The sequence below is a fragment of the Astatotilapia calliptera genome, chromosome 10 (assembly GCF_900246225.1).
Source record: "Astatotilapia calliptera chromosome 10, fAstCal1.2, whole genome shotgun sequence".
In the NCBI taxonomy this organism is placed as follows: domain Eukaryota; kingdom Metazoa; phylum Chordata; class Actinopteri; order Cichliformes; family Cichlidae; genus Astatotilapia; species Astatotilapia calliptera.
The window spans coordinates 13,351,034-13,366,005 of NC_039311.1; the positions used below are offsets into that span (position 1 = coordinate 13,351,034).

Genomic DNA, 14,972 nt, shown 5'->3' on the forward strand with positions numbered 1-14,972 from the left:
CCAAACAGGAGAGGTGGATCCAGGAGTGCAGAGACGGCGTTTGTGTGTTTGCTTTTCTCTCTTTTTTTCTCTTCTATTTCCAGGGTGCAAAACAATTATTGATACATACCACAGAGCAACCTGAATATTGTCGTTTTAAGTTACATAGTTATGAAAAAAAAGTGGGGGTTCCCGTCGTATTTACATACATACATACATATCCTAACAATCTTAACCTATCTGAAGATGACATACAGTGTATAGTTTGTTTTACATGCATGGATTCTGTTGCTTCCTCCTGTCTCACGTCACTCCATCTTCTGCGCTGGACAGTGGAGGTACAATATGACTAAGCAGCTACCCTGCACCTCAAAGTCAAGGTGGACAACACGAGTGAGGCATCTTCTAGTGCAGATTGAGGTAGCCCCCTAACACACACACACTCACGCACGCACACACACACACGGGGGGGGGGGGGGATGCTACATGGGAAATGTCCAATGAAGGCAGCAAATACAGACACAAAATCTAAACTTCTGTACAGAGGAGTGAGTTTAAGCAAACCCAGTATGGAAGGAATGATGGCGATCAATGTGAACCTCGGCTAGGGTTTTCAGCGCTATAGGGCAAGGTACAATCGTAAAATGGCACTCCCTGCTTCCTGCTTCACTCCCTTGATAACATCCCCCTCTTTTTGATCTGACGCACACCCACAAGGTGATAAAATGTAAATATCACGGAAAGAATTTGCATAACATCCAATTAAATGAGGGGGGAAAAAAAGAATGAATGAGCAGCATCATAAGTACAAAAAGGAAGAAGGAAGGACGGAAGGAAGGAGGGAAGGAAGGAGGGGCAGCTGGTGGTCAGTGGCTCATTGGACACAACACATGCATTTGAAGTACTTTCCCTTTATGTCGTGTTTGTCAGTTTCAATTGGATAAAGATATTTTTTGTTCACAGCATTTGTTTGTTGGGTGTATTTTGACTAAGGACACTGTGATTCTTGGGGCATCCTTGGGTGTGATTGAGTGTGGTGCTGGACCTCCAACTTACTGTAGATGACCATCTTCTAGGATGAGTAAATGACAGATCTCCATAATATAAACATCTCAAGCACACAGCTCTGGCTCTGGCATCAGTGATCATGTGTGTCTGCAACAGGAAACAGCCAAAACTTCAGGCAACCGTCGCCAACTCCAACTCTTCACCGATATGAAATGGATTAATAAAGGGTGTTTAAAGCTGGCATAGGTCATGTGAAATTATTCCTGACTTTTTCCCCTGTAGTGGCACCCCTACTACACGCATTTACAAACACACACACAGACACACACACAGAAAATGCAAAAATATTCCACCTTGAGATGTGACAGTCTGCAGAGGAGTAGCTATGTTTTTTCCACAGAGCCGTAGTCATGCAGGCAAAGGCTGGGTCCAGAATCACGCTCTCACATCAGCCAGTCCCTGCAGGTGCAGGTGTGGCCCGATGGTGCACCATGAAGGGAAGGACTGGAGGAGGGATAATCAAGCCTAAAGCTTGCCAGGGAAGGAAATTCAGGCTCTTCAAGTTTAGTTTTTTTGTCTCTCCTCGTCGCTCTTGGAGCCTCTTCTTGAAAATGAGCACGCTTTCTTTTCAATTTTCTCATGGTTTTTTTTTTTTCGGTTTGGGAAGCAACCGCCTCCCAAACAGGACGTACGACACAAAGAAATGTGCACAGTTTGTATACGCGCACGCAGGCCAACACACCCACACACTCACACACACTTGTGATAGACTGCTCTACATGTACAGAGTGCTGGAGGAGTAAACGGGGAGACAAGGTCTTTTCAGCAGCATGGGCCGAGACGCTGCAAGGCCAGATGTCCATCCTACATTTGAGGCCTGGGGGTCTTTTGTCCTTGTGCTGTCACTGTAAGTCACACAAACCCCTCCTTGTGCTGTCACTGTCACGTCACCCGCCCCCCATACACCCATACACCCAAGCCCCTGGATGTGATGAAAGCACTCATCGCAGGCGGGGCTCCAGCCTCGGGTGCGGACAGAGAGCACATCCTTAGCGACTGCTGTTCTTTATGGCTTCCTTTGCAGCTACAATCAGGGGCGTCAGGCTGGATAGAGGCTTCGCCAACTTGAGGAAAGAATGCTGAAAATGCAAAAAATCATTTTTTAAAATGTACCTATGAATCCAAAGAGTGTTGCAATATCATAAAAATACAGTTATGATTATTAAAACAAGCATAAGAGTAGATTTAATATAGTACGCTTAGAATCATATTATTCTATTCTATTCAGTTTTGTTTATATAGCGCCAAATTACAACAACAGTTGCCTCAAGGCACTTTATATTGTAAGGTAGACCCTGCAATAATACATTCAGAGGAAAAAAACCCAACAATCATATGACCCCCTATGAGCAAGCACTTCGGCGACAGTGGGAAGGAAAAACTCCCTTTTAACAGGAAGAAACCTCCGGCAGAACCAGGCTCAGGGAGGGGCAGCCATATGCTGCGACCGGTTGGGGTGAGAGAAATTATTATTATCATTATCCAAGAATCATTATCCAGTTTCCAGGGTAACTAACAAAAGTTGATAACCTAGTACATGACCTGCCTATCCAAAAAGATAATTTTGTTAAAAGAACAAGATGATGAACGCCAAAATGCAACACTTTGAGCTCAATTTGGTTTTGTGCAGTAGTAAGAATTATGGCTCGTTTACACCACATCACTCACATAGTTGGATATATTCGTCAAAGTGCAGCAGATGGTAGCGTGTCTACATACTGTTTATTTCTCAAGTCTCTGTTTTTACCTGGAGCAACTCCTTGGCAGAACCTCTGCGGTCCACATCCATCTCCAGACAGCGGTTGAGGAAGTCTCTGAACACAGATGATAGTCTCTCTGGATTCTGCAGCTCTGGAGTCCCGTTGGTTGCGATCAGGTAGAGCGCCTGGAAAGATGATCGCAGTCAAACATGCAAGGACCGCAGAAAAAAGACATACGAATATTTTATCTCCACGTAAACTGTAAGAACCATAGACGGCTACTGAGCCTCCGTGTTGTGGCTGTGCTTTGTCTCTTACCCTGAGTGGATTCTCATTCAGATAAGGTGGTTCTCCCTCCACCATCTCTATCGCCATGATTCCCAGAGACCAGATGTCCACTTTCGGGCCGTACGCTTTCCGAGTCACCACCTCTGGTGCCATCCAGTAGGGCGTTCCCACCATCGTGCTGCGCTTGTTTTGCTCGGGAGTGATCTGAGCGCAGAAGCCGAAGTCGGCTGCAGGAAGTGAGAGAGAGGGAGACAGAGAGACGCAAGGGTGTTTTAACATTGAGTCGTGCATTTCTATTCTTTTTATTTGATCCCAGCAGTCTTTCATTTAACACAACACAGTGTCTCTAAACCTGATCATACTCCTCACCAAAGCCAAAGTTTATTGAATAAAATGAATAAATGCTTACTCAGCTTCACGGATCCATCCATCCCTAAGAGGATGTTGTCACTTTTTATATCTCTATGGATAACTTGATTGGAGTGTAGAAAGTCCAAAGCTTGCAGACACTGAAGAGAAAAAAAACCCATTACTAACTTCACCTACGAAAGAAAGTCCGTGTTCAGGAAAAATTTAGACGTAGACGGTCCTTTTCTCTAGGCTGGGTAAAATGCGTAAACTTGTCTACATGAGTCCACCTTAATATTAGGGTCATCTGGCAGTACTGCTGATCTAAACTTGGCTTCTTACCTCTCTGCAGACTGCTGCAATCTGGCCTTCGTCCATGCAGGTCTCAGTCACTACATCTGTCAGCGAGCCTCCAGCCAAATACTCCATCACCACCCAAAGCTCATCTCCTACCAGGTAACTAATAAAAGAGAAAGTGAGAAACACATATTTAATATTTCTTTGGCAAATCGAGTCTCAAGCCTTGCCCAGAAAATGAGATGACAGAGCAGTCTACGACAAGAAGCAAGAGCTAAAGCACGTTACCGCTAGCTGTGGACAAAGGGACATAAAGCAAAAGAAAAAAGGAGCCGAGTGGAACAGATGCTCGAAAGCTCCATGAGCTGAGTGCCCTTGCTGAATGCTTATACGGTTTTACAACACTAGGTGTCAGTAATGTCTTAAGATGAAATGAGACCACCATTAGAAGAAGAACAGCAAGAAAGAGGAGGAGATGAGGAAGAAAAGAAGGCTGAGAGGATTTTTCAATGTCATTAAGGTAACTATAATACACACTAGGCCAAAATCACTCTACAGTCAACTGCATCAACTTTGTTCTGATCACAGATCAGCTGCTACTGGCAAAGTTATATTTATACACTGGGTAAGTTTACTTGCAAACTTAAGTAATAACAGTAAATCCATATTAAATTGTAGTGTAATGTTTGGTTATTGGAACTAGCAACATATATGTAGTAAGCAGGTGACTGCATAGAACGTGAGGCTGGAATAAGAAGAAAAAATCTCCACTACGACTCTTCAGCTCATCAAGCTTTAACTGTGTCCAATGAAGAAATTAACAACTATAATTAATTACCATAATTAACTCATTACACCTACGGTGTAGATTTAACACAGAAGCATAAATCTTTCTACTTATTTCTGTGACTCTACAGGTGAAATCAAACCTGTCAAGGTAGTTCACTATGTTGGAGTTTTTGTTTTCCCTCATCACCAAGATCTCATTGATGATCAACTCTTTCTTGGGCTGCTGCTGCAAGTTCATCTGCTTAATGGCCACCTGAGAAAACAGACAAGATATACTGGGTGTACAATAAGTTCCCCGATGGCTCGGTAAGGAAAAAGAAACAATATACAGAATGTTAATGTTGTTAAATAAACTCCTCAAAAAATGAAAGGAACATTTCAAAAACAAAACGTCTTGCTGGATAAGGATGCCGCATCGTTTGACGGAAATGGAAATTATCAACTTAAAGACGGCTGAAATCAAAGATCCTGAAAATCAAAGTGAAACACTGATGCGGCAGGCTAATCTATTCTGCTGAACTGTCACTGCAGAAACTCAAAATGCTACTCAACAGTTTGTGTGCCCCCCACGTGCATGTATGCATGCCTGACAACACTGGGGCATACTCCTAATGAGACGAAGGTGTCCCGGGAGATCTCCCAGATCTGGACCAAGGCATCACTGAGTCTGAGGTACAACCTGGCAGCATTGAATGGGCTGAAACATAACATCCCAGAGGTGTTCAATTGGATTTAGGTCAGGCAAACGTGGGATCATTCATCTAGGTATTGCCTGCATACTCTTGCTGGGTTTTGTCGTGCACCAGGAGGCAACCAGGACCCACTGCACCAGCATAGGGTCTGACAATATAGTCTGTTTCTGATTGTTTTGGTCAGAGACATTCACGCTAGCATCCTTTTGGAGGTCATTTTGTAGATCTGGCAGTGCTCATCCTGTTCCTCCTTGCTCAAAGGAGCAGATACCGGTCCAGCTGTTAGGTTTGGGACTATCTACGGCCCTGTCCAGCTCGCCTACATCCTGGAACTGCCTATGTCCAGGAATCTCCTCCATGCTCTTAAGACTGTTAATAGCACATACTGATGTGTCATCCTGGGGGATTACCCGTGCAACCTATGAAGGGTTCAGGTATCACTTCATTCTAAATGCAACACTAGTGGGAAAAAAAACGTTAGAAAAGACGGGGAGGGAAAAATGTCAGTGGCCTCCACCTGTAAAACGATTCCTGTTTTGGGGGTTGATGCTGTACTCTGATTATAAAGAGTTCCTTTACATTTTTTGAGCAGTTTACAGTCTGTTATACCTCTTGGCCGGTTGCTATATCGATGGCAGTGTACACAGTCCCGGACGCTCTGCAAAACACAAGATCAAAATTACACCAGCACTGCAAATAGTGGTGACTTTTTACATTATTCAGAGACCTTCAGGATTAAAATATGAGGTGTGACAAAGAAGCCCCGAGGGCAGACTTATATAAATCAGGTTTTACTTGCATTACATCAGACTGATCTCATGTTCAGAGTCACTATCTCCTGGACCTTTGCACTGTTGCATGAGCAGATGCTAACTGTAGTGTGTTAATATGACCAAATTTCCCTTTTCCTTTTCTTTTGATATGGAGAGAAGTCTCAAATTAAGTTGTATTCTAATGATGTTATGAAATTGTGAATTAACATAGAGGGGGAAAAGTCCACACTTCATGCCAGAGATGTTTTTTTTCTTCTTCTTAATGAGCTAGATTTCCTAATTTAAACCTTAGCAATGACAAGCACACACACTTGCTTCCAATAGCTGCTCAAAGGAATGGTATGCAGCCAATCTGTCCTTATTAGGAAGCATAACTTGTAATACAAGAAAAAACCTCCACTGTGAATTGAGGCTTTGTTTTTCCCCCCTCTGTCTCTTGCTGTCAGCTACACCTGTACAACTCTGAATAATGAGGCACATTTTAAGTCAGCCTGACAAAGAATAAATATACAATCATCTACTGTTTCAATAAAAGCTTCCTGATCCAATATGGAAAAGGTGAGCGCGTCAGAGCCGATAACAGCAACACCACTTTTATCTGTGCATATGTACAGGGAGAGTGACAGAAAGCCACAGTGTTAAAAAGAACAAAAGACAAGGAGAGATAAAGGGAGAGACACAAAATGGCAGAGCTAATCTGGCTCTTGGCCTTTTCGGGATAGAGTTTTCATTTCCTCTCTACTTATTTTTCTTCCAGTAATTCAGCCAGGTTCCCCTCTGCCTCTGCCCCCCTGAAGTGGTCACTACAGCTCCCCATCTCCTGCAGAGGCTGGCTGTTCCTGAAATTGCTCTATTTCAGTAACTGTGACGGCTGGTTGATGATCATGGAAAGACTTACCCTTGTCCTATTTTCTCGAAGCGTGTGTACTTCTTTTTGGGATCCCCCACACTCACAATACTCCCTGAGACAGAGAGAAAGCAGATATATAATGATTGTCCTGTACTGTGTGTGTCAGTGCACGCTGTCAGGAGACGCTTCATCCAAACACACACAGGCACACAAAAAAGAAAAAAAGGAAATGTTTTTATGGCCTTTCATTTCAGGCAGACCCTTCACAGAGAGCTTATGTACACTCACATCTAATACACAGAGCTTTCTGGGTATTTCAGCTAAAGTTGCATTGCAGAGATGGGAGAAATCCACTATTCCATGTTCTTTTGAATTATTCTACCAAATATAGAGGTTGTGTACTAGATGTAATATATGGAAAACAGCTACTGGAAACCAAACATTCAGCCTCTCTTTTTAAATCAGTACAGCGCACAGCTCAGGCCACACACACTGACACAAATCGACACAGATACACATCAGAGCATTAGCTAGTGCCGAACACAAATGGTCACATCCTCAGAGTTGTTATAATGAATATACAGATTTGAACCTCAAAGGAGTTTATATTTTATATTTTTGTGCTTGACAATGACATTGAATGCGACTGATTTTGGGCAAATAGATGAGGCTGTCTTTCCTAAATTTATCCACAGAAGTGTGGAGAGGGCAGAGCGTAAGAACATGGAGCTGTAACTGTACATACTGAGTCTCTCCAGAATCTCCTCGTCCGTCATTTTGGACTTTTTCTTCTGCCGGTCGGTATGGCGATACATTGTGTTGGGCGTGTTCTCCGGCTGGACCTGTGACTCCGGTGGAGTCAGCACCTCTTTCACGGGGGTGGGAGGCTTTGGTGGATCCATGACGGAGCGCGTATAGATCTGCAAGAGAGGCAAGATATCAAAGGAGTTGCAGAGGTATCACAGCGCAACAATTCTGCAAAGCGCACGATGCCAACTAACAGATTTGGTGTGTTCCGGTCGAGGGGCAATGACTGGGGGCAGTTCATCGTCGTCGTCCTCTTCGTCTTCTTCTTCTTCCTCCTCCTCTTCCTCCTCATCCTCCTCCTCTGACACAGGCGGAGCAATCGGGGGTTCTGTTGTTGATGTTTTGGCACCCTGGAGGGTAGAGTTAGAAGTCAGTGTGGATGTATGTAGATGTATGTGCCAGTGAATGAAAGTAAGAGAATGAAAAGAAAAGTGCAGATTCTTAAACGTATCCATTGTTTTTTCCTTTTACAGTTTTTCTTTGTTACTGCTATTTGTGAACAGTCTGTAGACCCCAAACCAGCCAAAGTGCAGGATCTGATTCTTGGCCAGTTCAGGTTCAAAATGATTCTGTGCAACATACATACATAATCAGATTACTAAAGGCCAAAAGTACGCCGAGACTAATAAAGATAGCATTCAAAACTGATTTTAAGTTAGCTTGCGATTAGCATGAAGCCAAAACAATTTTCAGTGTCACTCACATGAAAGCAGCAAAAACAAATCAGGATTAATTGTCAGAAAAAAAAAAAGTTAATAGCAAAGGAAAGAATAAGTCAGGTGTGAGCTAAAGAGAGAAGAGTGAGGTGGCATCCAGTGCAGTTTATCAGAAGCATTTGGAGTTGTGGGGACTGGTAAGGTGTGCCATGAGAATGAATTTTTTAAGTAACAAACTGTTAAATATTTGACTGTAAGAGATAGCATACTGCAGCAGTGTGCAGCATGGTGGTGAGCTGCAGACATACCGTTGATGTGGGAGTTACCTTTTAACAAGTGTGATTAATAAGCCCCAGACATATTTATTATGTCTAATGCTCAGCCTTTTCCCCCTCTAATCCAAAACTCTACTTGCCTTGGATCATCTTCCTCTTATGGAATGGAAACACTTCATCTATTTCAAGTCTTGTCATGCATAAATGAAGCAGTGCAGCTTAGTTCTAGTGATTAAAGGGAAAGGGTCTGGCTGAGGGAAAAGTCTCAGTCCTTCGTTCAGACATACTGGGCCTCTGACCTGCTCCAAAGTGGGCTGGGCCAAGACTGCAGTACAGGAAAGGCTGTCTGTCTAATTGTAAGCAGTTAGCCAGCAAGGGAGCCATGCGGTAATGTCTACAATGGTGATGAAGTTACAGGCAAATTACTGGATTAAATTTTCAGGAGTATGAGCTCATACATGCAGTTTGTCAGTCATCACAACCCTCTGTGGCATGCGCCACTGCTCTGCTACACGATCCAGTCAAAAAAGAATTAACAGATGCTCTTTGTGGTAGATGACAAATATATCTGGAACATCAAAAACAAAAAGATCCAATCAATCCCCCGTGAAATCTCAGTGCAGAGAGTGATGATGCTTTCATAATGAAATATTGTGTGCATTTTGCATTAGCCAGATGGCATAGTCAATAGTAGGAGGTCAAATAGTTGAATTTAGCTTCAAGGCCAATGCAGAGATAAGTCATGTGGATAGTAATATGGAGGAGTTACCTTGTCAAATAATGCGCTGCAGGTTCTAAGGCTGACAGGAGGCCCAGATGACAGCAGCCGGTTCTGAATGTGAAGGTTGAAAATGGGAGGATTTACTCAAAACAAACCCACACATGTGTAAGACTATGTGAACTTTAGGAGAGGGTGGAGGGGGCAGAGGTGGACGTCATGTCCGTGCATTATATCCCACAGCCAGCAAGAGGAAAGGACATGATAGAGATATACTACGTCACCTGAGACCTGTCCATGGCACTGAAGTCCTGAACAATCTTTGTCTTTTTATTATTATTTTTTATGTTATATAACCATCATATTTGGACACTACAGTACTGACAATAACATTATCCTGAGCAGATGCATGTATGCGCCTAATGTCTGATTCTGTGATGAACCAACCTTTTCAACTAAAATGAGATCGCAGCTGAATGACACCCAGTCTAGTCAAGCACACGCACACACACAAGGCAGAGTGATGTGTCAAAAATATGTCTTTCCACTATATTTACTTTGAAACCCGAGAGTACTGTGTTTAAGTAAACGACTAGTACTTTTCGCAGTCATGTTGCACTAGCTGGCAGCCAGGAATGTCGATGGAGTTTGTAACTGTTGTAGATACTCGAGCATAATCACTACTCGCTGCTGATAAAAATCAAAGCCTCTGGGAAACTCTTCTCTCAATTAACCATCCACAGAATGCACGTTTTGTGTGAGCACAACCAAACTGCATGAAATATTATTCTTCTCATTTAAAAAAAAAAAAAAAAAAAGACCCATGCACCAACCATGCTGGATTTCAAAGTATCAGACGTTACAGTAACAACATCAATACACAAGTGATGAAAACAGCCAGTGCAATGTGAGATATAACCCACGCTCCTGTTATGAATGTAGTAACACGAACAGCGGTTTAGCGACAGGTATTTGTTGACAAACTCGTAATAAAAGGAAGCTAAGGTGAAGTGGCCTTATACCATATGACTCAACGGTTGGCTAACTGGGAGAGATTCCTAAAAAGCTCCAATAAAGAAGGAAAACCCAAACATGAATCACTTAAAGCAACAATTAAGAGCCAAGAAAACTGAGGACAGGCAATGTCTCCTGAGAATGTGTCAAATTATTTTGACTGTTTCATTTCACTAATGTAATTTCTATTAACAATTAAAAAAAAGCACAAAGTAATCATTGCTGCCAAAATAATCTCTGGGGTGTATCTAATGTCTCATAAAGGAGGACTCTGGGGATAACGTTTGGCACTTTAAATTCCTCGTGAATTTCTGCCTGACCAAATCTTGGATTTGGATGCAGCACGATGTCTGTACTGCCAAAATATGCAGCTATATATGTATGCTGAGCGAAAGTCAAGGTCAGGCAGACACCGCGGGCTCAAACTGAAGTTCAAAGAGCTCAAATGAAAATCTTAGATATAGACATTGAATAGGGTTTTTCTTTTATTTTATTATTATTATTATTATGGGTAGCAACCTCTACGTGCTAAAATATGAAACCAACATAGCAAAAGCTGCAGTTTCTCTAATCACCACTTGAGGCTGCAAAGTAAATTGCTGCACACTTCCACATTAAAATGCTCAACATTACAGCAGAAATAATTATGTTTACAACCTGGTACAAAAAAAGAAGCTGGATTTTTGTTTACGCCCAAAGTTAGGAGTGCAGCTGCTTTGACTGACAGTTAGATGGAGACAAAGGCTGTTGTAGCAATGTGCAGTTAGTCATTTTATTAGAGATTACTTCACAGTAATTAGAGGCATCTGTATCTGTGCAGTGCACCCATTTAAACATGGTCGCTTCTGGCTGTAGACAGAGCTGCTTACAGCAAACAAAACATTAGTTTTCACATATTTTTCTGCATAAAGTGATGTTGAAATAATATGAGGTACTGTAGCTGATGAGGACTTTCTTCAATAGAGGAGTTTTTGGTTGGCAACGTTCCTGTAATTCTGTTTCCTTAAGACTTAAAATTGGCACTATGACCGATAGCTGAGTCACCTCTGCATGCTGTTGAGCACTGTGACGGTCCAAGATTGAGATGCTTTAGAATAGCCTTACTGTGCTCACTCACACAATCTTTTAGATGGACTGCCACACCCATTTGCCCTTCACAGGCATACAGCTGTATCAAGCAATAGCTTTGCATTAAGAGATCCCAGCGTAGTTTGCCCGGGGCAGCAAATCCTACTAAACAGACTCGGATTCCACTTCTTCACCCAGCGTGCAGAAAGCATAGATTACTCTGGTCAAAGTCAGGAATGAGGTCAGCACAGCGGGAGTCCTTCTAGATGCAGTTGAAGCTCCGTCTATTTCAAAATCTGGTTAAGTCGATTGGAAAAATAAACAAAGCTCAGTGGTGGCTCTCGCAGCAGCCATCGTTTCTATGCGGGAGCTGCAAGAGTGTTTGTCATGTACGCAAAAATCAGGGAATTATGCCACATAGTGATGGCAGTAAGCCTCCAGAGGGGAACACGCACACTCTGTCCATTAGAGCGAGAAGGCTGTGTGAAGAGAACGTGCCTTAAAGTAACACGGTCTATTCTAGAAAATCCCAGAAAGAGACAGCGAGGGTGAAGTGATGAAGATTTACTGGGGTGTAGGTGGAGAGGCACATTAATACTCTGAGCATCAGGACAAAGAAATAAACCACCTAATATTGCAACTTACCTGATAAGTTATAAGAATTTATTTGCCTGCATCCATTAATCAGACATTTTTGAAAGCAATAAAATGTTGCAGAGATCGTGGCTCTGGCTATGGGTCAGAGATTTGATATACCATCGTAATAAGTCCAGGGATATGAAGAGAGCAACTGGCATAAACTCTGTTAGATTATGATTTCTAAATAAATTATTTAGTCATAGAAAACCACAAACAGTGACCAAAGAAGGTTTACAAGAACTCACCAGAGTGTTTGCTGCTATGTACCCATGTGCTGACTTGTCTGAAATGAAAAGAAGACATTTTTTTTAAAACAACATACTGAAAATCTTTTGTATTAGATGCAGATCTTTTAGCCTTTTATATCGCTAACTGACATTTTCCATGAGTATTTAGGTGAGATTACCTCCTGAAGTGAAGCTCATGTACTTCTGGTTGTTGACGGTCTCTTTGGAGTCATAAAACTTCAAGACGTCCAACACGGCCTGCGGGTTCTTCTTCTGCTCCAGCTTGGTGATGTTCGAGGTCTGTAAGAGCCGTGCCCACTGCTCTGGGATGCCCTTTACAAAGAGACAGAGGCCACAGGTTAAAGCATCTCGAGACAAAAGGATCAATCTGTGTCTGAGAGAAACACAAAATGTTTATGTAGGCTTTTCTCACATTTTTTAACGTCATGGTATATTTGATCACTAAAGCTCAGTGATCAACAATTTGAAACACATCGATTAAATAAAAAGATCCTTAATATTCCATGTAAATAAATATTCTTTATATTGCCAGTCAACAACAAAAATTGATTAGCTTTTTATAAGAAATGAATTTTAAAAGAAAGCCGCTAGCTTTATCCTTGTATTTAATTGGTTAGTATAAAAGCATTATTGCTTTCTTTACTCGGAGCATAAAATAATCTTTTGAGACAATTCTTTTTTATCTTTAATGGGAAGTGAATATCCGTCAACAATGGCTTTCTTTCATGCCAGCTTTGTAAACTCATGCACATTTTTACTATTAAAAGCAAATCAGCTGCTGGAGGAAAAAAGGCTGGCAATGGAGGTTAAAAAAAAGAAATCATACTTGGAGGGAGATCAAGGGAAAAATCGAGAGCGATGTACTTTATTCTCCCTGAAAACCCTGAAACAAGTAAAAGTGGCTGCTTCAAAACTCTTAAAAGAGCTCTGTGTGTCACAGGCACATAGCTTTTAAATGAACAAGGAACTATTTGTTACTGGTCCTGTGCTGCACATTTGGTAGTCAAATAGTCCCGAATATGTAATCCTTAGTGTAAGGACGTTTTTATAGGGTTGTGATGATAAGACGCAAACTTCCTACAATTATTTTTTAGTATAGGACAGACTAGACTAGACTTTGCATTAGTAGTTTATTCCCAGCACTGTCAAACTAGTCTAGGTTCAATATATGTATCTCTGTTATTATGAGTGAGTGGGTGTACGAATATGTTAATATGTTGTTTTTATCGTTTACTGCATCTTTTTAATACTTTTCCCATTAACGAGAATCTCACCAAGGATGCTAACCAAATGCAAAGAGTGCAATAAAAACAACTGTTGTACACACAGGAGTCCGCATGGTCCTGTGAAAAAATAAGTACACCCTTACTGCTTCCAAAAGAACTGTTATGCAGCCAGGTGCTGCTAATAAAGTGCACTTGATGAGCTGGTTATCAGCCAGTGTGAGCACATCTATAAAAAAACACAAGTTTTAGCAGTTTGCTGGTCTGGAGCATTCAAATGTGTGTTAACACAGCCCCACAATTTGGCAAATTCATCCCAAGGTCAGACCATACAAAAAATTAAGAGCTAGATCTTAGACTCTACAGGCCTCAGCATGTTAAATGTTAAAGTTTATGACAGTACAATCAGAAAAAGACTGAACAAGTATGGCTTGTTTGGAAAGGTTGCCAGGAGAAATCCTTTTCTCTTTAATAAGAACACGGCGGGATAGTTTAGGTTTACAAAGTACAAGACTTTGGGAACAATGTCCTTTGGACAAGGGAAACCAACGTGGAGATGCCTGGCCATAATGCACAGCACCACATTTGGGGCTTGTTTTGTAGTCATTAATTCGACTAAAAACTTCTCTGGTATAGCAAAAAATATTCTAGAGTCAAATGTGAGGCTGTCTGACAGAAACTGGGTCATGGCACAGGACAATGATCCCAAGCACAGCAATGAATCTACAAGAGAATGGCTGAAAAATAAAAAAATAAAAAAGGTGTCGCAGTGGCCAAGTCAAAGTCTAGACTTCAACCTGAATAAAATGCTTTTGCAGAACCTTAATAGAGCTGCGTTTAATTAAATGCTCGCAAACTTCAGTAAAATGAAGGAACATAAAGGAGAGTGGGCCAAAATTCCCCCACAATGATGTGAGAGACATACAATTACTTCACATTATTGCTATTACAGGTGGTTCCCCGAGTTATTGAATAATGTGGTGAACTTAGTTTTACCCAAGACTGTAGTTTTTACTGTTCAAAATTCACCACAGAGTAGTAAATTGTATTCATACATCTGTAAAGCTTTAAATAATTAGAATAATTACCTTTGCATTTAAAAATCTGTGCTGGAACTGCTCTACTGAATCACAAACTAGGTAATGCCAAAGACAGTCTATTGTCTTTGGCATTACCTGGACCTAAAATGTAATTTACCAGGAAACACTGAAGGAATCAAGTGCAGGTTTCACTTGATAGGTTCGAGTGATTGTCATTCGGGTCACTTGTATTACCAAACCTATGTGGAGGAAATTTAATTACTAGCTGACTCTATCAATTTAGGGAAATGTGAATTTTGAAATGTGTGCCTGTAAGTTTGCTTTCAAATGAGAGGTGAATTTTAGAAGCACATCTGTCCTCATTTATATGCCTGATCATCGGGTGAAAGCGATACTCACTGTGAATTCTCCTGTTACAGCATCAAAGCCAACATGAATGGTGTGTTCGAAGTCTGAGGGTAGGGATATCTCAGGACGTTCCTTCTCTTTCTTCTTGTTTG

General features: G+C 41.6%; 1 protein-coding gene across 3 annotated transcripts in view; it reads right to left on the reverse strand.

Annotated features, from left to right (window-relative positions):
• Nucleotides 1–450: 450 nt before the first annotated feature.
• LOC113030051 (serine/threonine-protein kinase PAK 3) overlaps nucleotides 451–14,972 on the reverse strand; it is a 50,014-nt gene continuing 35,492 nt past the window's right edge. For 2 of the 3 annotated variants that reach the window (XM_026181109.1, XM_026181108.1), the window contains exons 3-16: nucleotides 14,872–14,972; nucleotides 12,368–12,521; nucleotides 12,207–12,244; nucleotides 9,292–9,354; nucleotides 7,786–7,941; nucleotides 7,530–7,704; nucleotides 6,833–6,896; nucleotides 5,771–5,819; nucleotides 4,610–4,722; nucleotides 3,726–3,843; nucleotides 3,445–3,544; nucleotides 3,066–3,262; nucleotides 2,795–2,932; nucleotides 451–2,126 (exon numbers count right to left, since the gene is read on the reverse strand). In XM_026181109.1, the coding sequence (XP_026036894.1) occupies nucleotides 2,037–2,126; nucleotides 2,795–2,932; nucleotides 3,066–3,262; nucleotides 3,445–3,544; nucleotides 3,726–3,843; nucleotides 4,610–4,722; nucleotides 5,771–5,819; nucleotides 6,833–6,896; nucleotides 7,530–7,704; nucleotides 7,786–7,941; nucleotides 9,292–9,354; nucleotides 12,207–12,244; nucleotides 12,368–12,521; nucleotides 14,872–14,972 (1,556 nt within the window). In that variant the 3' untranslated portion in view covers nucleotides 451–2,036. The remainder of the gene's footprint in view (nucleotides 2,127–2,794; nucleotides 2,933–3,065; nucleotides 3,263–3,444; nucleotides 3,545–3,725; nucleotides 3,844–4,609; nucleotides 4,723–5,770; nucleotides 5,820–6,832; nucleotides 6,897–7,529; nucleotides 7,705–7,785; nucleotides 7,942–9,291; nucleotides 9,355–12,206; nucleotides 12,245–12,367; nucleotides 12,522–14,871) is intronic. The other variant, XM_026181110.1, reaches the window with a different exon arrangement.